General features: G+C 47.3%; 3 protein-coding genes across 3 annotated transcripts; 1 reads left to right on the forward strand and 2 right to left on the reverse strand.

The window, feature by feature from the left end:
- Nucleotides 1-2,565: 2,565 nt before the first annotated feature.
- ABOM_009597 (PAP/25A associated domain family) lies at nucleotides 2,566-6,047 on the reverse strand (the record flags this gene model as incomplete). The annotated part of the gene is made up of 4 exons (XM_022536725.1): nucleotides 2,566-4,958; nucleotides 5,036-5,254; nucleotides 5,318-5,389; nucleotides 5,438-6,047. 4 exons carry the CDS (start codon nucleotides 6,045-6,047, stop codon nucleotides 2,566-2,568), a joined length of 3,294 nt encoding a protein of 1,097 aa, XP_022386297.1.
- Nucleotides 6,048-16,035: 9,988 nt separating this feature from the next.
- ABOM_009598 (uncharacterized protein) lies at nucleotides 16,036-17,791 on the forward strand (the record flags this gene model as incomplete). The annotated part of the gene is made up of 5 exons (XM_022536726.1): nucleotides 16,036-16,120; nucleotides 16,193-16,249; nucleotides 16,454-16,558; nucleotides 16,615-16,836; nucleotides 17,007-17,791. The coding sequence occupies 5 exons, from the start codon at nucleotides 16,036-16,038 to the stop codon at nucleotides 17,789-17,791; spliced, it is 1,254 nt and encodes a 417-aa protein (XP_022386294.1).
- A 1,178-nt stretch (nucleotides 17,792-18,969) lies between these two features.
- Nucleotides 18,970-20,393, reverse strand: ABOM_009599 (DUF914 domain membrane protein; the record flags this gene model as incomplete). Its single annotated transcript, XM_022536727.1, has 3 exons — nucleotides 18,970-19,841; nucleotides 19,911-20,101; nucleotides 20,164-20,393. 3 exons carry the CDS (start codon nucleotides 20,391-20,393, stop codon nucleotides 18,970-18,972), a joined length of 1,293 nt encoding a protein of 430 aa, XP_022386295.1.
- Between the last annotated feature and the right edge of the window lie 1,573 nt (nucleotides 20,394-21,966).

Here is a 21,966-nt window from a genome sequence, read left to right on the forward strand (position 1 = left end):
TATAATTAGACCTTTGTATGCGTTTCCCCCCCCCCCCCCCCCCTTCTCTCTCTCCTTTTTTTGTCAGAGCGAAACGATCTCTTCTCGTCCAAATTATCACGGCTTTGTGTATGATACGAGTTTTACTACGCTTGCCTTCTCACACTGTAGTAATACTTCCACTTCCCTTCTTGACCAAACCGCTTATGATTTATCTGCTTTTATTGAGTTAGCTATCCTCCCACAGCGATGATAGATCGGAGATATACAAGAGCATGTACATATATCTACAGAAATACGCAATTAATATATACTGACCACGTGAAATCCGAACGCCAGTCACTATAAATAGAACCCCAACGAGTAAAACTAACACATGACAACGATCATCACAACCCGGACAATATCAACGGTTACATCAGGGTCCAAACCTAGCAACATGAAATCTACCCCTAGATACTTACCAGGATCCTCCTTCCAGCGGCACGCATGTGATCGTCTCAACCAAAGTATAGGAAGCCCACGGAGGAGTCTCGATCCCCTCGAACCGTCCCAAGGACAAGAACAGAAATACCCATCTCGCTTCTCATCCAGTGTGAACTCCACTCGCTCATAGACGGGTTTCGCTATTTCTCTGCGTGAAAATCGATGTTGAAGACAAGGTCAAGATCTACTGCGTTAACTATGTATGAAGCTGACATAATAGGCCTGGACCTACGATCGATGTTCTGGAATGTCACATATTCACTCGTATTGCGGGGTATGTACATCTGCATCCGTGCTCTGTAGGTAGAGTATGATTCGGTGGTTGGAGTTTGGGTCTGGGTTGGTTTCTGCCAGGGGTTGGCTTTCCTGGATAGTACCTTCTATTTTAAATAACTTGGGAGATTTTTATATTCATATAGGTATGTATGTAAGTATATACATATTTGTGCTCCTATGTTAAAACAAGGAATAAGAACACATACCTAATATAGCAATGACTCCCCCTCCAGAGTAACATTCCAGAGAGACAAGTAGTAAGGTTTGCAGACCTTGCATGCTTAAAATGCAGGTATGAAGTGTTCCTACATGTTTATATTCTTCTGACTTATCACAGCCATTGAAGGTTTGTTATCTATCCCCGTCTGGGACATATTCAACAAACATCAAACTTTTGGTTGGAGAGGGTTATTGAAATAGTCGCCTATAGAAGTGTCAATAATAGAAGCAAAAGCGATGTCACTATTAATCCGACCTGTCAGTAACCGCCGCGTGACGGATCAATCTAGTTAATCACATCGAGTCTAGACTTTTTTCCTTTGATGATTGGACCTTAGTTGATGACAGTATCTGGTACCGGACATTTTCTCATTTTTATCATTTTTCTCTTTATGTAAATTCCAACCTCTACTTTGAACCGGCGCCCAATCCAGACTGGACTCGATCGACATGATATGTAACAAAAACAGGGACAAATTATCTCTCAGAAAAGGAGAGAACGCAAAATATAACACAGAAACAATGACCCACTCGCCTGGCACCCTGCTATGATGGTATATGGACAATGATAATGATGATGATCATGCCGTTTGGATATAATCTGGAACAAACAAATGAAACAAGTAAAAGAAATTAAACACAACCAGCAGCAGTGGGTAGGAACGAAACCGGTCAATCAATCAATCAGTCCGTAATATCGAAATCAAAGGTGGATGTTTGTATGTATAAGTAAACTCGTTTAGTTTTGCTCGCTCTTGCTGTTCTCCCCTTTTTGTCTACCGCATTCCTCAGTTCGAGTTGAACCTGCTGGCGGTAAATGCCTCGGTGGCGACGCCTTTTCCTTGTCAGGAGTCCGTCGCAGCATAAGTGTGCAACAACAAAGGTCTTAAAAGAGAATAACCTGTGTGAAGCGCGGCCAGACATAACCCAGAATCAACTCGAAGCTCGATGGCTCCCCAAGGAGACGAGGCAAGCTCCAAAGGACACAGCCAAGGTCAAGAGCCATGTATCGAACAAGGATATAAAATCAGCGAACAGATATCATATGCAATTATGCAACTCACGCAAATAACCCGCGAACCAATTGTAACCCAGCCAGACCCCTCAACTGCCAAATTCCGTTATTTGACCTTGCGAAACGCCAATGTTGAACATGAAAAGAGCAGGGGCAAGACATAGACATAGACACAAGAATAAGAAAAAGTCGTATACCTGCCATTCAAAAGCAAAAGAAACAGTTCAACCGAAATTATGTCATTTTCAAAGAGGTATTGCCTCATTTTATACAGCGTCAAAGGATCCAGTTCAACTGACTTGAACTCCTTTTGACGATAATTTTGGGGTAACGTTCGATGGTAAGTCGAACGTCTCGGTAGTTTGCTGCGACAAACTGTACAAGTGCTATTGTATAGCACGAACTGCTGATATAATCGCATCGTGAAAGGTTGATCCAGAAAGCTCATGGTGAAGTTGAGATGCTGTGAACTCCAACAAGTAATCCTAGGTCCGCTCATCTCAATGGCATGTGACACATTCTGAACATTCGTAATTCATGCTACTCGGTGCAAATCCAATGAAGAGTTGTAGACGATCTCCTCAGGGCCTTCATCCGCCTTTTCTCAGAGATTCATCCGCAGGGAGGGGCTCGGCACCGCCATGGAAACCGTGGCGGTTTTCCGCATTCGACCTGGCATTCTTCTTCTGCTTCTTTTTGGTTGTCTGCCAGCCACTACTTGCGTGGTTACCATGAGAGTCGTGCGTCGTCGAGCCAGTGCCATTCGTCCGTCGTGTGGGATGACCGCCATTCCGTTCTTTGTCGCCTGGCCCACCAGCGTGGTGGGAATTGTCGGAACGGTTTTTGGGTTTCGACTTATGAGAGTTTCCATTGAGCTTCTCCGGAACATCAACGCCATTGGGTCTGCGTTTACCATTCGACGAGCCGTGTAGCTCGGGTCCGGACACCCCCTTCTCCGCGGTCGTATGCCTGAAACGAGACGAGTCCTTGTCCAATGTTTCCTGGTGAGAAAAAGCCGCCTTGTGCTTTTCCGGACCAGGCTTCGACAACGGCTCTGTCGTTTTCTCACTGTTCGAGAGATGTAGACTTTGTAGACGGCTTGACAGCAGACTGGGCTTCCCACCGTGTCCGTTGGTCAAAGCGTCGGCTGGTTTCCGAGTGTCGATTCCTTGTCGGCTGAAGTACGGAGTTTGATCAGTTTCCACCGAACTTGTATCTTGATAATCTTGAGAGAACGCGTCGGAGACACTGGCGGGAGTATCAGTATTGTGATCATCCGAAGTCGATGTGCAATGGCTCATGGCGCCACAGGGGTCATAGTTCTCGGCAGAGATAGCAGTATTGCGCGGTTCAGTCAGAGGCACGGACCCGTCGACAATTAAGGGACCACCCGATGCCATGGGTCGTGCCGTTGCCCGCTGCTGCGTTGACCCAACCTTAAAGGCCTGCGTAGAGCCGCTGTCCGGAGAAGAACCGAATGCTTCATGGGGGCCGAGTGTGGACAGATACTCGTGAGAGTTGGTAACGAAGGGCATGATGGTGCCGTTCGGCAATGCTAAGCCTACTGGTGTTTGCAGTGGAGACAACATGGCATTTTGATGGTATGTCTGCAATTGTGGTGAGGTGGCAAGGTAGTAGGTCATATACTCGGTTGGCCGACTTTCATCCAAGTATGGCGAGCGAGACACATTGGGCATACTACTAGGCATGAAGTTGCTGTCTTCTTCGCTCTGCGCACCATCAGGGGATGCAGGTGTATTACGCTGCTTTGAACCTTGTGGGGGATCTTGCGTCATGGAGTATATTGGGGCAAAGCTCGGAAGAGAGTGAACCGACCGCGCGGGCTGTGACTGCGCTCTGAGAGATCCGCCTGGGGAGCCGTTCGCAACTGACGATCGTCGTGGATTGCGCCGAAGCTCTGGCATAGCAGTTGGCGCTGATGGCGATGGCGGATTAGTTGTGCTATTGCCTTGCACGCCCGTGATTGTAACCGGAAGGTACGGGGTGCCGTAGTAGACATGCTGGCGGAGCTGCGTTCCGTGCGGCGCGTGGTTCGCTGTTCCGGACCTTGAGCGAGAGTTGTCGTCGCCGGTTGACTCCTGTTGCTGAGGCATCGGAAACTGCATGAATGGCTGACGGATAAGCACAGGTGGCGGTCTCCCGGTGAGAAGTGCTTGATTTTGAAGCTGTAATCGAAGTTCCTGTTCCTGGGCTTGGAGGATCTGAATCTGCTGGTAGAGATGGTCATGAAGAAGATATTGAGCTTGTTGCGCTTGCAGAGATAGTTCCGATGCACTCATACCGTTGCTGGCTTGGCGGAAGTTATTGGACTTATGCGGCGTATTTGAAGACCGACGGCTGCCATTGTGTCCACCACGAGGGTATTGGTTCGAATGTCGCCCACCACGGCCACCACCACGACCGCCCCGGGAAGACGGAGGTGCCGTGAGAACAGGTCGCGGTTGAGGGGGCGGCCGCTCCCACGACCGCTCTTCCTCGGGTGGATACTCGTATTGCTCACAACAGAGCTCAAGATCTCCTTGCGACAATGCCTTGAATGCTCTCCGTAGTTCGAGATGAACGCCTCTGAAGGATGTATCATCCGCAGTATTTCCCAAATTTCTCGACGTATTGAAAGGCTCTTCCACGCAGAGGCGATTATTCTGGAGTAAGTGCCACCCCTTGGCTTCCTTCGAAATCAGCTTACCCTCTCGAACGGATACGACATACTTTTCGTAGTTGAGCTCGTGGCCATAATACTTAAAAAAATGGAAAAGCAGGTCGCCCAAGCTTTGCTTATTTTTCCGTCCGTACCCAGCCAGATTGCTAACGTCGTCATCAAATGAGCAAACCAATCCTTCAGGCGAAATCTTCTTCTCATGGGGCCGAGCCTGAAGACTGGGGAGAATTGGAGGGTCTCGCGTTTGGAGGAAATTAATGATCAAACATATCCATGTATAGGAGCTTAATGTGCCACCCAATCCTGGGACAAATCGTCAACACCGAGGACTTTAGAAGAAATAAAATGCTGCTTTGAACTTCCCCACGGTTGAAACATACCGGCATCGCAGAGTATCCTCCGTTTCGTCCAATGTTTGATGATCATAGCCAATGGCCTCACACGCTCGTCAATCTCGACGTAGGTCCTAACCATACGCGTATTGTCCAACGCCAATGTGTTGTTCACGTTCATGTCGCAGGCTAACTGTAACTCCGGATCCCAGATCTTCACGATGGGAACTTTCGCATGAGATACACAAACGACCCGTTCCATGCCATCTATCAAAGATGTTAGCTGGGGATCGGGATCGGGATCTGGAGGAATCAAAGGAATTCCCTTACGCCGTGCAAGAACCTCCGCTAGCAAGCAGACATGCTCGAGCTCCTTATATGTCGTTGTTATACAGATGTCCACTGCGCCAAATTAACCCACGCACTGCAAATTACGCAACCTGTACATACCATCCGAGTCGCTTGAACAGAGTTTATTCCCCGACGACCCAAAAACATGGACCTTAATATCCCGACCAGGCCATTGTTCGTTGAATAGCCTTTCCAACTTGCGAACAAGTTGGCGTCGTCGATCATCACTCTCCGCAGACGGCAGTAATCGATCATATACCTCCAGCATATCGTCGGCGAGTCTCTTCTCTTCCTCCGGCTCCAACCGTTCCTTGAGACCCTCTCTTTCCTCTGGCAACAGATCGGCACCCAGGCTATACGGTATCCTTCTCCGGAAGAAGGCCATGGCGGTTTCATATTTACATCCAGAGAACGGTTTTCGTAAGGATGGCGGTAGGTGCGTGGACTCGGAATGGGTTGACCGAGGGGAAGTGCTTCCGTGCGGAGGGGAGGGGGATCGGGAGTGGAAGGAGAGGTTCCGCGCATGTTGATACGGCGTTGAAGGGAGGGAATTCGACTGCTGAGAGTTCAGTGGGGGCCTGGTAGGTGCCTCTGACGACGTGTCGGTGGACAAGTTCCACGGCATAGTCGAGGCCTTTTCCGACGCTATCGGTGACTTCCCACCTGGACCGGAAGCCAATTTAGCATTCCCATGGACGTCTGAGATCATATAGCGATTCCAACGTTGACTGACAACGTTGGCCTCCACGAGGGGTTAGAAAGTGATAATTCCGCCGTGGTCTGAAACCGAATAAACGCCGTGGTGTGCAAGTCCACCTAGGAAGTCTACTCCGGTGTCCAGCTTTTTCTCCGTGCGGAATTGGTCTTTCGGTACCGAACGTACAAATTCGCGATTATTTCAGCCAACGGAAAATACCTTCGGACGAATAACAGACTGGGAAAAGCGAAACTCTGCGAGAGCGTGGTGCACGTAGGGGAGTCACTGCAGATACCGGCCGGCGATGGCGTAGCAGAATTGACCTGTACTGCTGCGGCCCGAGTAAAGCCCTTGTCTTTTTTTTTCACTGGTCGAGAGACGTCTAACAAAAAAGGAAGAAAAGTAATGGCGAGTAAACGAAGAGTGAAATTTGAAGGAGTCCACAGCGAGGGTGAATAGAATGTCCGTCTCAGTGGCGACGGAATGTCAGGGTGCTGATGGGATACTTTACGTTGTCGATCGCCAAACCAATAGATCGAACAGTGTTTTAAGGGGAGAGAGCGATACACTCTAACCGGGAAGGGCTCACTTCAAAAACCACACAACTTCCGGGGGGTAACAAGACCGGGGGAAGACAGGTTTTCAGAAATGAAAAAAGAATCAGAGTGGGGAACAAAAGAAAAAAAAGAAAAGAATCCAAACTTCCTCTTTTTTTTTCTCCTTATTTTCCCATGTAAGGACCAGCCTAAGATTGAGACCGAAAGGAAATGATATACGGGGGAGGAATGGAAAGATTTGGGGGGGAACGAACTTGGAACTGGGAATCGAAAGTTCGGCGGGAGGGGGGATCAATCACTCACTGTCAAGTCACTTTTTCCTCCCACTGAGATGGTGAGCCTGAGCCAGGGGGCAGTCAATCAGCGTTCAGCGGTCATCCTTAGTCACTTCCACTGGTGCAGCTTTAGTGACCTGGGTGGGCACCGCCAAATCCACGGGGTTAATCCCGACCACGCTTCAGAATAATGGAAGAAGCCACTAAAAATATAGTCCTTTTCGGAATCGCAGTAAAAATTACATATAAGACAAGTACCAGACTAACCACCTGTCCTGGAACAGGAAACAAGAGACAGGCATCGCTCTGTCTACGAGAAAGAATTTATAGAAACTTGAACTGTTCTGGCTGTAATTTAAGTGCATGCCTCATCTTCCAACCTTAATAACTCCAGTTATAATCCTAGTTTGATATCACTACAATTATTCGGGAATGAGGGTATATACATCAATAGAGAGAGATATTAGCTTGATTAGGGCTTAAGAGTCAATTACATTTCATTCCTCCGGTTGCTGCTACCGACATAAATTTTTTTTTTCCTTTTCATTTTTTCCCTTTTTTTTACCAGTCAATGTCTTAAGTATTATTGTTGGAATTACTATTACCACATACCACATCATTGGAGCCCACCTAGCTGAATGCCTGGGGCAGCCGTCGGATGTCCACGCCAGGAATGGAATCTATACTCTAACAGTCGTCCGACACATTGGAAGGGGGTCCTGTACAATCTCAATGGGAATTTTAATTTAACAACAATCTAGTCGTGACGATGTAACCACCTCATCAAATGATCCAATCTCCTTCAGCCACAATTAATATGTTAATCTACATAGGTCCCCAGAGGGCGATCCAGACTGGGTGCTCAATAGTACAACTCCTATTTGATTTAATCCAATGAGAGCTTCTCCAGTCTCATCTGCTTTCCTTTGTGTCAAGAAGACTTGCTAAAGTTACCAGAGAACACTCAATGTCGTCTGTCGTTTCATTGTTCCTCCGAGTCTCTCCCCCCTGAGCCCCGCGTTTGTCCCTTGTCTCTTTCATCAGTCCCCTGGGTCCTTGTCGGTCGAGGGCTCTCAGTTTCTATCAGCGAATGGGCCGAATTTAATGCGAGAGTCCCGGCACGTGTGCCGGGCCTCCAATTGAAACATTTAAGGAGCCGGCCCACTTTTGGCGGACAATCAAAACTTTCTTCCTTACAACGGGTGAACTGTTCTTGACTATATTGTCGAGTCTAGTCTCGCTTATGATTGTTTAGTCTAGTCGTCAACTATTCTGCTGCCGCGGGAATTATCACAACCAGCAATGCTCAAATTTACTCAACTTGGTCAGGCGCATGCCCCGCCGACTCGTCCTCAAAACGGATTATTCTTCCGCTCCGCACGCCAGCAGATGAAGAATGTGTATGTGTCTTAGACATAAGGAATCCTGTATTTTTAGTTCCCAGTGCTGCATAAGATCGGCGTATAAGTACTCCTCTCTCGGCATACTCGGACAAGGCAAGAAAGGATCCTCCCCTCGATTCTAAGTTTGGACCAACGACGCTGCCGGCCTTGCGAACAACAAATTCCGAGCTGAATAAGGCGAGAAATCAGCACTATTCAGCTTGCTCCTTCTCCTGCGTGCCAAATCTAGATCATCATCAGGCAGTGTTCGCCTGTTGACCCATGGGTGACTACCAAAGTCTAACCCGGTCCGGGCGGTCATAAGAGTATGTCCTCAAAGAAAGACAAAGCGGGAACTAAGCCACCAGCGTGATAAGACGTTTACTCCAAGCTCCGTGCGTGGACGTGATGGGCTTAGTTTGACCGGCCAAAGATAGACCTCGTTGGCGAGGGCTGCTTGTCAGCTGTCAAAAAATACCAAATTGACTTCCTGGCTTAGATAGCGACGCCTATATAAGTCGGGTTATTGCGAAACAAATCAATGGTGATCTAACCAACTCCAAGATATCCTCTAAGCCAAGTACAACAGCCACGTCGACTTGCAGGACTCGCTCAATATGCATGTAAGGTGGCAGGCAGCTTGATGCAGGTGGTCGCTAGTACCTTGGGTACGTCAGCATCCGTAGTACTACTGCATATTGCATGTCATCCAATAATAGCCGGATCATCACAACAATAGCGTTGGGATCTAACACAGAACCCTTGGTTCTTCCGATAGGTCTGGCATCCTCCTATAAAGAGGGCAGACCCCTCGAGATTCAAGAATTGGCCTTCGCACTAGTGATCGTGTAAGCAGAAAGTCCACCTTACCTCCAGGTATCTGTGACACTGTAGCAAACTCACGACGAGATTATGATTGGTGAAAGTAGACCGTATTTTCAGGCTAAGTGCAGGGGGCCTGAGGACACATCTCTTCCCACCTCTTAATATCCGAGCTCCTGGCTAAATACAATTATGCAGACCATAGAGGCTTAAGACATTAGAGTCATCGTAATAAAAAAGCATCTGGGACTGACAATGCTAAATACGGTCGCGCGTGAATAGTGAGCTCATTTGTTATTCTTCCTACATAACTTGGTATCACACCCTACCATTAAGAGATAGCGTTGTCGGATGTCATTCCTAGAAAGCTCAGGATATCAGCGAGGTGCGCTTTGGTTTCAGAATCGGGGTGACAAGTAGCTTATGTCCACGAGGCGCGGCATAAGACTGCTTGGTACCCACCACAGAGGGTGTACATTAAATAAGTGATGTACCAGTGAAACACAGTCCGAAGGCCTTGTTGTCACTACATCGCCTAGCTCCTCGGCTCTCTATGTCGGATACTACACTACCTCTGGGAAATCCTTCGAATCCATGCTGACCAGAATGTAGTGTACTCGGGATAAACCAATCACTAGGCTATTCTTCGTGCACAGTTTGCTCTAGAGCAGCCGAGTTGCAGTACAAGGGATGGTAGAAACGACCGCTGAAATCATTTCTGTCGAGATTGAGGCTATGTTTCGATGCATAGCTTGCGCTTGTATCATCTGGATATTGGTCCCCGATGTCGAAGGCGGCTTGCTATTCCTCGCACGCGTTTTGGCCACGATGGATGAGTGCGGAAATCCAGATGAGGATACCTTTGCCATCGCGGAGCTTACAGCATTCAATCCATGCTACTATTCCTGCAGTATCCGGACTACATCTTTTGAAAAGAAGAATATGATGCAGTAGTGTCCGTGGCTATAGCAGCCAAGTGTTAATCCTCAAGAATGGTAAATTGTAAACAGTTACCCGGAGTGAAACTAACCCAGTAGAGATGATTTGCCTTTTGCTACCAATCCATATCATCTACATTTTTACATTCCATCATATCGATTATAGCAGCATACCAAGGGCCAGAACATGAGAGAAAGGATAAGTAACAAACCACTGTTGGCCTGGGGGTAAGGGAATCGACCGTTCCTAAAGTGCCGGGGAATACATATTAACGGTGTACATAGCTTCCATTGGGCGGTGCATATCACTTCTATCAGAATTCATCTTTGAAGGTGACCAATTTTGTGCCATCTCTGTGGTTGCTAGTTTGGCCTGTATATTTGCATAAAATGTGCCTGTCATGTGAGTCCCAATCGATATTTTATATACTATACGATAGACAGAAGACGTAACCAAGACATTCCTTACTCATTGATCTTATATAAGTAGGGTCTTAAGGGAACAATCGTAAGTTATTGAGATTTCTGGAATCCTTTTCCTAATTGAGCCAATACGGTGTCAATTAACTTCAACTGTAAGAGCACTCTTATATGTTTGCGAACTTTGCCTCAGGACCAAGTAAAAATACCGCGTACACAAAGGTTGCACACCACGATTCTGGACATGCTAGTTACTAAGAATATCACAACCAGACGTCGGTGCTAGCCAAAAGTCAACATTGATAATATATTGCTTCTTAAATGTGTGTTGTCGTCATAGTTTAGGATAGCGTTTGAGAGCAATTCTCTCTACGTATACCGACTTATAGACGGACTTGAGTATTGTGAATTCAGAGAAGTACTTGAGAGGCATTGGAAGCAGGGTATTGAATTTCTCCCGGTGATCCTGGGAGTGAAAAGGATAAGGTGGTTTATAAATCGTTTGTCTTAGAAGACAAACAATTTACAGTGTCCACAAAGGATCGAGTTTAGATAGATTACATACATGCGTCGTACCTTTCGCAGACATATCAAGGAAAAAATGTTTATAGTCCATAATATATCATTTGTCCTTGAGTTTTAGCTGTGATTTTGATAGGTCTGAATCTCGTGAAAAGTGACATATCAACGTTTGTGCGGATAATACTAGTTGTGAGCGTATGACACCGAGCTCAGCGCCACCGGCTGGCCAGCTTCCTGTACCGTGCCCAGCAGGTTCCATACTAGCGTCATATTTCCACTTCTTGCGAGTGTTTTCCTACTCGTCTGACGGCCTTAACTCCCGAACTGTGTTCGCTGCTGCTTGCCCTTCGGCGGCGCCGCTTGACAAGGAAGATAACCAGGATGGTAGCAACACCCTTCCAACGCCTCCAACTATGGCCCCAACGGGTGTCTCACCCCCATCTATATCATTAGGATGTGGTGTGGATGTCGCACATGTCGTGGGAGAGGATGCTCATAGGTTTCGTGCCAGGAAATTGGATAGTGCGGAGTCTGCCTATTTTAAACGAGTAGATGTAGCTTCAATTTCCCTTGAAACTGCAGGAGGAATTGTGTGCCGATGCATTTCTGTCTCCTCTTCATATCATGAGCCGGTAAAGAAATTGAAATATTGTAGGCCAGGTATATACTTACATTAAAAGTTGTTGGGCTTTTCTAAACTCGCTCTAAAATCAAGAGAAATACTCAATACTTTAGGAGCATTATCTAAGGTATATGCAGCATTAGACCTACTGATGACAGAAGGCACTTCACCCATAGAAGCTAGAGTACCGCCGAATATAAGCTGAACAGGTCTCATGTTTATTTCTTAGAGCTGTCAGTTGTTATCTGCAACCTTATACATGAATCTCCCTCTATCTGACCGATTTACGCGATCCAGCGTATACTCTCCATAACAGTAAATCGTATCATTGTCCCTGTTACGCCAAAGTGTCTGGTGCTTCACCTTGGGAACGGTTGGGCCCACCAGGTACAGTCGGCAACTTGCCCCATTCCCGACAATCTCAAGTATAGGTATAGAATGGATTGACCCACGATGCGATTGTAACGCCTATCTCCAAGTGCCTCCTTCCAAATTCCAAGCCTCGACAATACCCTTCAGGCAGATCCGTAAGTACCTCTGCAACTGCCAAAACACAGGCTAGAATCAGATTTATAGGGACCGCCAATTCAAGAGTGTGGCAACAATGCGATCCTCAGGCTAATGAACCCCTATTGCCATTTCCGCAGTAGGCTGTCTGACAGAGCATAGCCGCTGTGGATCGTTTTCCTTTGATATTTCAAGACGCTAAGATGACCACTTGGGGGAGTAGGAAATAGACATTTGTGTTGGTGTCTGAGTGGCCGTGGAGTACACTTATACAACTTGACGGCAAGACAGATAAATGACTAGCCCACTCCTACATCGTCTAATCCTGTGTGCATTGGACTGGGTATAGATTCCTTCGCTAGCTCCGATCCAGAATAGTATACGCAGGGACATATGATCATCACACAATGGATTGTTATGTTGCCAGGGTCTCACATTCAGGTGGGACCGAGGTATAGGCATCAACCCTGTTCTAGCATTTCAGAGACTAGTACGTCTGTCTTGGCACAATCAGAAGAACTTGATCTTAATCATCTCATGGCTTATTAGACAGGCTATCGCCTGTGTCATATTTAAGGTGGCCGTTTCATCTCGAGAAAGCGCGTGCCGACCCGCCCCGAACCGTGCACGGGGCGAAGAAGTCTGTTGATAGTTCAATAAATGAGGTCAAGAAGTCAGGTGCAGCGTACTTGATGTCTGTTGATGCTAGAGAAGTTTGCTCTTCTCGATAAACCTTAGTAGGGAAGCAAACCTTGGAATATGAAAGTAAGTCTATAAGATATAGCGGGTGCCGAAGTCTTGTACAAGGGACAGCCTCCTTACTTCGTATTCGTTGACGATTTGACTACCGGGGACTTTGCTTATTAGAAATTGAGGGCGTCTCGGCTCAGAGTTACCTCCAGATCAGCTTGAACAAGAGCATATGCGAGACATGCAAGGCCGGTGATCTCTGCTGAGCTAGTTGTCTTATTCAAAGTCCAATCCTAAGCTATGATAGCTTGAGATAAGACAACTTCCTATCTTAAGAAGCCTCAGGGCGGATTTGGACGATAGTCGATTGGGCTATGTGTAGATAGTAATATGTTGAAATGAAATTTACATCGCGCAAATATATACGGCCAGGTAACTAAGTGGCTAGACATTGCTTTCAACTACAGACATTTAGTATGGACAATGGGATTGTTTTAGATTAATGTAAAATCCTACCCAACTACTAAATGAAGAGGAGCTTGGCGGGTGCAAGACCCATATAGCGGCCCTCTCATATGCGGGAGTTGTCAAAGCGGCGAATTCGCCCATCCGTAGGCAAAGAAAATATACATACTAATAATCTAAAGACATAGGGGACCCCCTATTTTAATAGGCAAGCAAACATAGCCGGGCTGACATCATACCTCGGGAGAGATCATTGCTGCTCATCATGGAACATAGGAAACAGGCCACATCCCTACACAATAGGCAGGGATGGATTTCAGACAAAACATGCTCAAGCTTTAAAGGAGTCTCAGACAATTGAAGTCTTTGGAGCCAACTGAGATGTGACCCGCAAAGAGGACTCGCGCTAAACTCAAAGTAGCGTACCCTGGAGTTCTAATTTAATCTCCACGAGGAATGTGGAAGTCAATTTGGGTTTTCATCACTAATTATGTTCGTTATCAATAGAAATATGGATTGACTATGCCCACTACTACGTAGTACTTGTATGACCTTGGGGGTGGCACCCCTTTACGGTACAGTACGTACTAGTATTCTGGTCCCGATCACATCCAATCTGGCTTGAGGTTCCTTTTTGAAGGAGTCTGAAGTTAATATCGACCCCGAGTCCTCCGTATAGAAATGCCTCAATTCCCACCCCCACGAGGTAGAATAGCTTTGCCAGTGTGATAGAAAATACCAGATAATATTCTCTAGAAGTTACTAGTGTCGCATCGTCGCTAAGACAAGGTGAGAATAGTGCTACTCACAATGTCTTTCGAATCCAACCCTATTCACAAGAGATAATACCCAGATAGGAGTACTTGACTACTTTGGAGAAGTACCTCTCGAGGTGGGACGGTCTCTATCAAAAAGGTTGACGGGCCGCGCTAAGAAACAAGACAAGTTATTACAACCAAGAATAATCTCCGGTTACCGGCTAACCCTCAGACAACCCATACGCCATCGTGCAGCGGCTTCTCTGGGATAATGCCTTTTCATAGGACTGCTGAGCCGGAACATGATTTCATCTATTTCCAATTAGGCGTATCAGCAGACTCATGGAATCATAATCCTCCTTAATAGTGAAGACTTTACCATTGCGGCTGTCTAGGGTAATTAATTATCTTGGTCTTCTGTAAGGTATCTTCATTTGGTCCAGTAACTGTACTGATCGATACCGATTTTTGATACAAGTGGAACGGTCCCGGGGAACACCGACTCTTTACCTTATAATTCCAATTATGAGATGTCAGGAACATAAAAGGGTGTTCCAGTCCTTCAGGGTAGTTCTACCTACAATGGAGGAGTATCTGGTGAACTTTCAACCAACCTATAAATTACTTTTCCTTCCTTTGAGTAGAGGGAGGAGAATAGCAGGTGACCAGACAGGTTAAGGAGAGGTGGTGAGAGTTCACAGTATTAATTACCAGAGAGAAAAAAAATGGGGACCGGGAAGAAGCGATTCAACAAGCCGAGTTTCCATCACCAACCAGAACAAGCCAAATCCATCCGATGCCCACCCTACTCTTTTTATTGTTAATAATAATTTTGTGTTTCTCGGGACTGGTGGATTGATTGTGTGTTGTGGTGTGGACGAGAAAGTGTGTTTGTGTGCTTCTCTCCCAAGGTGTGTGGTAATTTTTCTTCCTATCTGCTTTTTCAATTTTCAATTTTCAGTTTTTTATTTAATTTTCCTCTTTTCGAAGGGTGAATACCTTTTTTCCTTTTTCGAGTCTGGAGCGTTGCCCAACTCCGTAATACTGTACAGTAATTCGAAAAAACGATCTCTATCTTTTCTTATCCCCCGGTCAAGGGAAAAAAAAAAAAAAAGACAGAGAGACAGAGAGAACGAAACAATCACGCTTTTTCGTTTCTTTCCTTTTCTCCCCCTCTTTCTTGTCCCCTCACGGCCCCAGTCCAGTCCAGTCCAAGTCCAAGTTTCTCTCTTTGGCTTGTCGCACCTGCTCTGTTACCCGACCACTTCCTCCTTCACCCTCTCTCGTCTTCCCTCCCTCCCCTCCCCGGCTTCCTCCTCCCTTTTCACACCTTCTCAGTCCCTTTGATTTCCCCACGCCAGACTCTTCGTCTGCCGTGCCTCTAGGGTGAGAAGTCGCTGTCTATTGCTACCATTCTGCCTCGTTCACTCGTGGTAGAGCCGTCCGGATATTTTGTTGGGAGGATAATCACTCCTTTTTTTGTAAGTCCACTCCCTTACCGAACAACGCATTGGCATTTTGGGCTGCGCATGTCAACCCGCCTTCACAGAAGGTTTTGTTTTTATTCAACAAAAAAAAAGCATAAAGAAGAAGAAAGAAAAAAGAAAGAGAGAGAGAGACCCCTTGCTCTACTATTTGAAAAGAGACGCAAGTCTTTCCCCTAAGTTTATTGCAGTCGGGGTGTTCCAAATGATTCCGCCCGTGTTCGCTGTCGGTCGAGAGAGAAGCCAAGAAATCATAGAAAAAAAAGTTTCTGATACGGAGTGCTTTAAGAAACATTCTGCATCCTAAAATCAGTCCGATCAATGTCATCGTTGGTCGCCGTGCGCCTTCTCTCTCTATCGCTCGCACACCTGGTTTATCTATTTGGAACCTCCGCTTCAATTCGCAATATCCTGTCATTCAATTCCATGTTGTCTTAATCTGGCCCGGGAGCTTACGCTTACCCTCACTTCGCAACAGTCTCCCCTGATCATCTCCGAGCGGATCATCAACCTTCGCAGCTTCCATTTCGTTGATCGTCGCGATTCTCGTCTGTGAATATGTCTTACTACGAACCTCAGGGTTGGCAAGCGCCCGCTGCGCGCCAGGTATCTTGGGAGCAACCTGCTCCCCCGTCGCGTTCGGGTATGGTTTGATCATAAGCCTGGGCGATGATGCTCTTGCCCCATACAGTGAAGCTAATGCTCCGACTTCCAGGATCGAGCTCTGTCTCTCAACGCGACGAAGTTCCTGCTTTTTCCTCTCAGTTTGACGGTATGACTGTGTCTTTTCCATTCTATCATTGCTCCAACATTGGCTTGAGAAGGACAATCTGCGAAATACCGGCTATTGGTGGTTTTTGGTTGGGTTTCGTGATGTGGTCATATATCACGTCATGCTGGTTGCCGTGGATTGTTATCGGCACTCTCCGTGTCGCCGAAGAAACAGAGTTGAACAATGACTGACTCCTTTTCTTAGAGGTGGATCGTGCTATCGACAACCTTGTCAAGAGCGGAAAACTGTGGTCTGCTCCTCGGAGGGACTCGATGCCCATGATGATGGGCCGCCCGTTTCCCGACTACGGTATGAAACCTTAGACTACTTTATTGTCACCCATCGATATCTAAACATGGTTGCAGATCCCCGTGTGTCCAATACCATGTCCCAGCGTCACCACTCGATTAGCGACTTCGACGGAGCCAGGATGCACCCGAACCCCAACCTTCAGGGGTTCTATGCCTCCCAACGTTTTCAGGGACGCCCAAATGAAGTAGAGCACATGATGCAAGCAAAGCGTCGGATGGCGGCACAGCGTGAAAGGGAGCTCCGCAACTATCACCAGGAGCAACAGTACAACCGAAGTACGTGGTAGCATTTGCCTTTGGAGCTTTTCTTCTTTTTTTTGGCTTCTTTCTCCAATATTCCCCATGACTTCTTCCTTTGCCCACATGTATCGGTTGCATTGTATAATACATTGGGACGTGGTTCCTTTCTTGAACATGAGTTTTAATATTCTTTTCTTTTCTCAAAGGCCTGCTTGCCGAAATGTCTGGAAACAAGTCCGATCGTTCGCTCAGTCCGGCCGCCATGAGCGAAGAAAGCCGTCGAGAACTCCTAGCTCGCCAACATAGGGCTTTGTACGGCAACGAAAGCCCCGCCTTCTTCCCTCCTGGCAGCTTTGCGGATGACAACCCACGATCGGAGAGCCAGGGCGGTGGTACCCCAACATCTGCCACGGGTGTCCGTGGCCCATCCCCGCGTGGTGTTGATCCCTTCGGGATGGCCCAGACCCCGGTCCAAGGTAGTACTGATAACGTTGCTCAAGCCGGCGCATCTCTTCAATCCCCTTCTCGCGCGACCAGTACGTCTTCGCCGAGCTCGGGCATTAACCCTGTCTTCGGCAAGTATGACAACGTCGAGCAACCGATGACCTCGACCTCTTCCCCCGGGAGATCCGACTCGCCCTCCGCGAGGCAGGCGCATTCGAAACCAACCAGCGGTCCCATTGGCTCCGTGGGCCCTATCGGCTCTCGCCCGGTCCAGCCAGCGGGTCAAGTCCAGGCTGCCAACCCGGCTCTGAACAAACGCTCTACGACACCCCTGCCGTCTCCTCTTGGTTTCGGCTTCACACCGGGTGACGCAGGCGCAACCAATAATCGTTCGGCCTCGTCGGCCTCGAACCCTTCCGCCTCCGCTTCTGCAGGAACTCCCGGCGTGAAAGAAGCTAGCGGTGGTGTGGCGCTCGGCTGGGGTAATGGCGGCGGCGTTTGGGGATCGAAGAACGGACTGGGCGTCCAAGCCTCCGTCTGGGGTTGATTTACGAAACAAACGATTCGGCTCCAATTGACGCTTCATCATTCAATATGCGTTCGCTTCTATGTCGTGGCGTTATAAGAGAGGGTTCTATTTATGATTCAAATCTTGGGAAAGAGCATGGTACATATATGGGAGAAGTGGTGCAAGATACGTTCTGTTTAGCGCTCCGTCATATGTGGACAGTTAATTGGTACAGGTTGGTTTACTGACTATGGAACTTGGTTGGCCTGTTGGTTACTGGAGTCGGTATTCCCCCTTGGTGTGCTTTTGGCATTTTTGAGTTCATTCATCGTTTATCTCTATGTCTGGTAACTTGGTCTCTATGACTTTGTCCTTGCATTTGTTCCATGTTTTCACTTTGGATATTTCATTGGCATTTGGGCCTTTTTCTTCTTTTTTGGTTGGGGTTTGTATTTACATGCTTGTGAGTGTATGTCTCGGGCTCTTGTTTCCAGCTCATTCGGGAAGGTTTCCGGTGTTACATGTCATCGTTCGGGTTGTGAGTTTGGCCAAAGCATGCGATTCTTTAATTTTGCGATAGGTATGGGCACCAAAAGGTTGAGTTTCGCTATTTCTTTCTTCTGTCACCTTGTTTCTTCTATCTTGGGGCATGGGCATCGGAACATAAGGGGAGCAGGGAAACATAAAAAGAGTTATCGGAGTCTGATCTGCACTTAGGTTCTGGTATGGCATCTTGGATTTTCATATTGAGTTTGGTTTCCTATTGGTTTTGTCTTGTGTTCTGGTTTCTTATACTTATTCTCCAATCCATTTGGCCCACCTCTTTCTATGCAGGTCTGGTTTCTTTTTTGATATATCTCATGATACGAAGTCACGTCTTGCATACCCTTAATCTGAGCTTCCGGTATTCAGTCACAGTAGATACAAGGAATTTTTGCTTCTGAATTGTACCAAAATCTGATATCATGTTGGATTTTCTATCTCTAGTATATATTCCAGAGGATATAGAGATCGTATTAAGTTGGAGAAAGGAAAATGAGACGAGAAAACAGTAACTTTTTGCACGATAGTATACCACACATCAGCTCAATAGCCGTTATAGGGAGATCATGAAATGATGGGGAGATATATAGAGCAGAATTAAAGGCCGAGTGTGAAAAGAAATGAAAAGGAGTATTCGCAAAACAAGAAACGGTAACAAACCCCCGAACGCCACCCTAAACCGGACTAGTATGTGACGTGTGAGGATCATTATTGGCCGTAGCAGAATCATGAGTCGTAGAATTAGGATTATGATTAGGCGCGACAGCCTCAGTATCGATCATTCTCTTCGCAGTGAACAGACCCGATACACCACGTTCCTGATTTTTACCCAGCCAAGGTTTGCGCGCTTCGCCCAGGACCCGACGGCCGAGGAAATAGATCAGCTGACCGACGATGATAAGCACGAAGGCGATCGGATACATGAAGTGGATGGTATAGTGGAAGACCTTGATGCCGATGATGACGCCCCAGAAATTCATGGTCAGCATGGAGATGTTGAAGAAAGCAGCGGACGACAACCGGAAGAGGAGCGGAGCCATGCAGTAGAAGAAGGTCAGGCAAAGGGTGTAACCGGCGAGATAACCACCGACTTGGCTGTTCCAGGTAGCGGTCCTGAACGAAGCACGGTCGAAAATGCCGGCTTGGGCACCGTTAATGATCATGCCCCAGAAAGCCATCTGGCCCAATACTTCGTAGACGGGTGCTGTGCTGACAAAGTACTCTTCTCCGGTGTTGGCGAGACCGTAGAAAGTTGCGCCTAGGAGGGCGAACAGGTCACCTTTAAGTTGGTTGCCGCTGCTGACGTCGCCGCCGTTGGTGCCGGTGATATGGTCGGATGCGATCAAGACGCCCATGCCGCCGATACAGACCAAAATACCCAGGACTTGTGTGATGTGATAGCGGACGCGCAAGAACAGGAACGAGATGACGACGACGACTGCAATGGCCCAGAAGTTAATTAACTGGGCACTAAGCATAGTTGTGTATCGGTATGCCAGCACGATGAAATAATTGCCTTCAACGTCGCAAAATGCCAAGATAATATCTGGATCGCAAAAGTTTGAATAGTTAGATCCAACTAGTCCCATGTACAGCAATGTGGAGCTTCACTTACATTTCCAGCCGGATTTCCACACCATTTGGGCCCAGCCCTTGATGCCGTAACGGTACATGGTGTACGGGGTGAACATGATGTTCAGCAGTACATAATTGAAGAAAGTCTGGAAAGCCGGAATTGAGGTGCCTTTGTCTGAAAGGAGTGTACTGAAAGTACTAGTAGCTGTGTTCGTGATTGCCAAGATCTGTCTGTAGTAGGACGTAAGCTACTGGCCGGTAATACCAAGGGTCAAGAAAATGTCGCAATTTACCCAAGTATCAGAATGATATAGAACTCCTTTGTCGTAAAATATGCAAGGAAGCCTTTCTTTTTCTTGTCGATCTGGTCCGCAGGAACCTCCTCTGAAGCAGAGTCCGCTTCACGGGCATTTACATCTACACCCGCCGAAGTATCGTCCTTCGGGAATTGAGCAAGCGAGGAGGTATCGTGCGGAGTTGCGGCCGACGCTTGAACGGTAATTTGATCTTTGACGTCCGACATGATGAGACCAGCGTACTGACTGTCCGAGCAGTTTTGAGATGGTGAAATTAGACGTTATCAAGAGTAGTTCTCGCACGGTCGAGATAGTGGGGTATGGGTTGATAAGCGTGAATGGGAGCTTTTGAAGACCTAAACGAGCGCAAAACTCCCGGAAGTCGCTCGCCTATGGTCTCTGAATGTTTCAACTCGGAAGAGATGAAGACAAGGTTGTGTAGAAAAGAGGAGAGGAGGAGGGACGAGAAAGAAGGAAAAAAAACTCGTGGGCAAAGGTCCAGGCGGCGGAAGAACTGAGCCTATCCTGATTGGGGAATTTTCGCCAGTGGCCCCATGGATCGATTGGACGATGTCCGCTCGAGAGGCCTCGTGGAAGCCCTGGCCAATCATGGCCATGGCTACCCCACTGTGTAATTAGCTAATTTCAATGCAAGTGGATGGGGCGGATCTGTCCGACGCCAGTTCATCCTTGGCGGCCAATCAGCGAATGGGAAGTCCGGCAGCTTGGCGGGCGGGAGAAACAGAACACACCTTATATCCTGATGGTGGAAAAACGCTTAGACCCCCCCAATCTTCCATTAACTGATGTAGGTACCAGTGTGCCACTACTAATCCTGGTCACGATCGCTGGTGTTGAGCATGCTGCAGAGCTCTCTATAGGTGAGGAGCTACCCAATATCAGCAAGGGAGAAAGTACGAACGCTGTTCTTGCATGGACTAGCCACTCAATTCCGTATACGATTGTTCAACTTGCGCGAGGCATCATCATGGATCGCTTGCCCGCAAGGAAAGTCAAACATATGCTCCACCATTCATTTTATCGCTAGACATCAAGGAATCCTAGTCCACGACCAAGGCAACATGCTATGATATCATTCCGTCATACTCACATGACCTAGATGTTGATACCTCAGGCCACAGTAATAGACTTTAAATTAAGGTGGCAATGACCTCATCGGCTGCAGTCCCGCTTTTTTCTGGAAAAAGCCATAGCCTGAACCTTGAAGATATGATCAGAAGAATTTTGAAGCTGACGGAAAGGGGGTATATATTCTTGGTTATCGTATTGACTATCAGTCTGATAGCTCCTTCGGGAATGACAAAACTTCCCCCGTTATCTTTCCCCCCATCCCTTAGGGGTTATTGAGATGGGAGGAGACTCGTACTCAAAAGACTTTTTGCTACTCAGGTCTCATTAGCAGAGAACCTCGGGTAGGCAGAAGAAAGATATTTGATAGCGTGGGTAGCGTGATGAGCATTGGGTATGACAGACGGGAGTAGTAGATGCCCGGTGCATGCTTAGACGTAAGCCACGATCAATGATAAGCATCCACGGATACAACTACTATATGCAACGTGAGATACTATGTTTCGAAACACTTTGTTCAGACAATCCAATTCTTCCGTACTGGATAACTTGAAATCCCATTGGTGGCCATTGTGAATCTGAGTTGCATTCAAGGTCCCATTGAGGTTCCATGGGTAAAGCGGGGGGGAAAGGATTTGGGTTGGGGAAGTTTCCGAAAAGAGAGACCTACCTTGCTATTCTTAGCCGACAAGTAAAGTTCTATATAAGGCA

The sequence above is a fragment of the Aspergillus bombycis genome, assembly GCF_001792695.1.
Source record: "Aspergillus bombycis strain NRRL26010 chromosome Unknown contig00086, whole genome shotgun sequence".
Lineage (NCBI taxonomy): Eukaryota > Fungi > Ascomycota > Eurotiomycetes > Eurotiales > Aspergillaceae > Aspergillus > Aspergillus bombycis.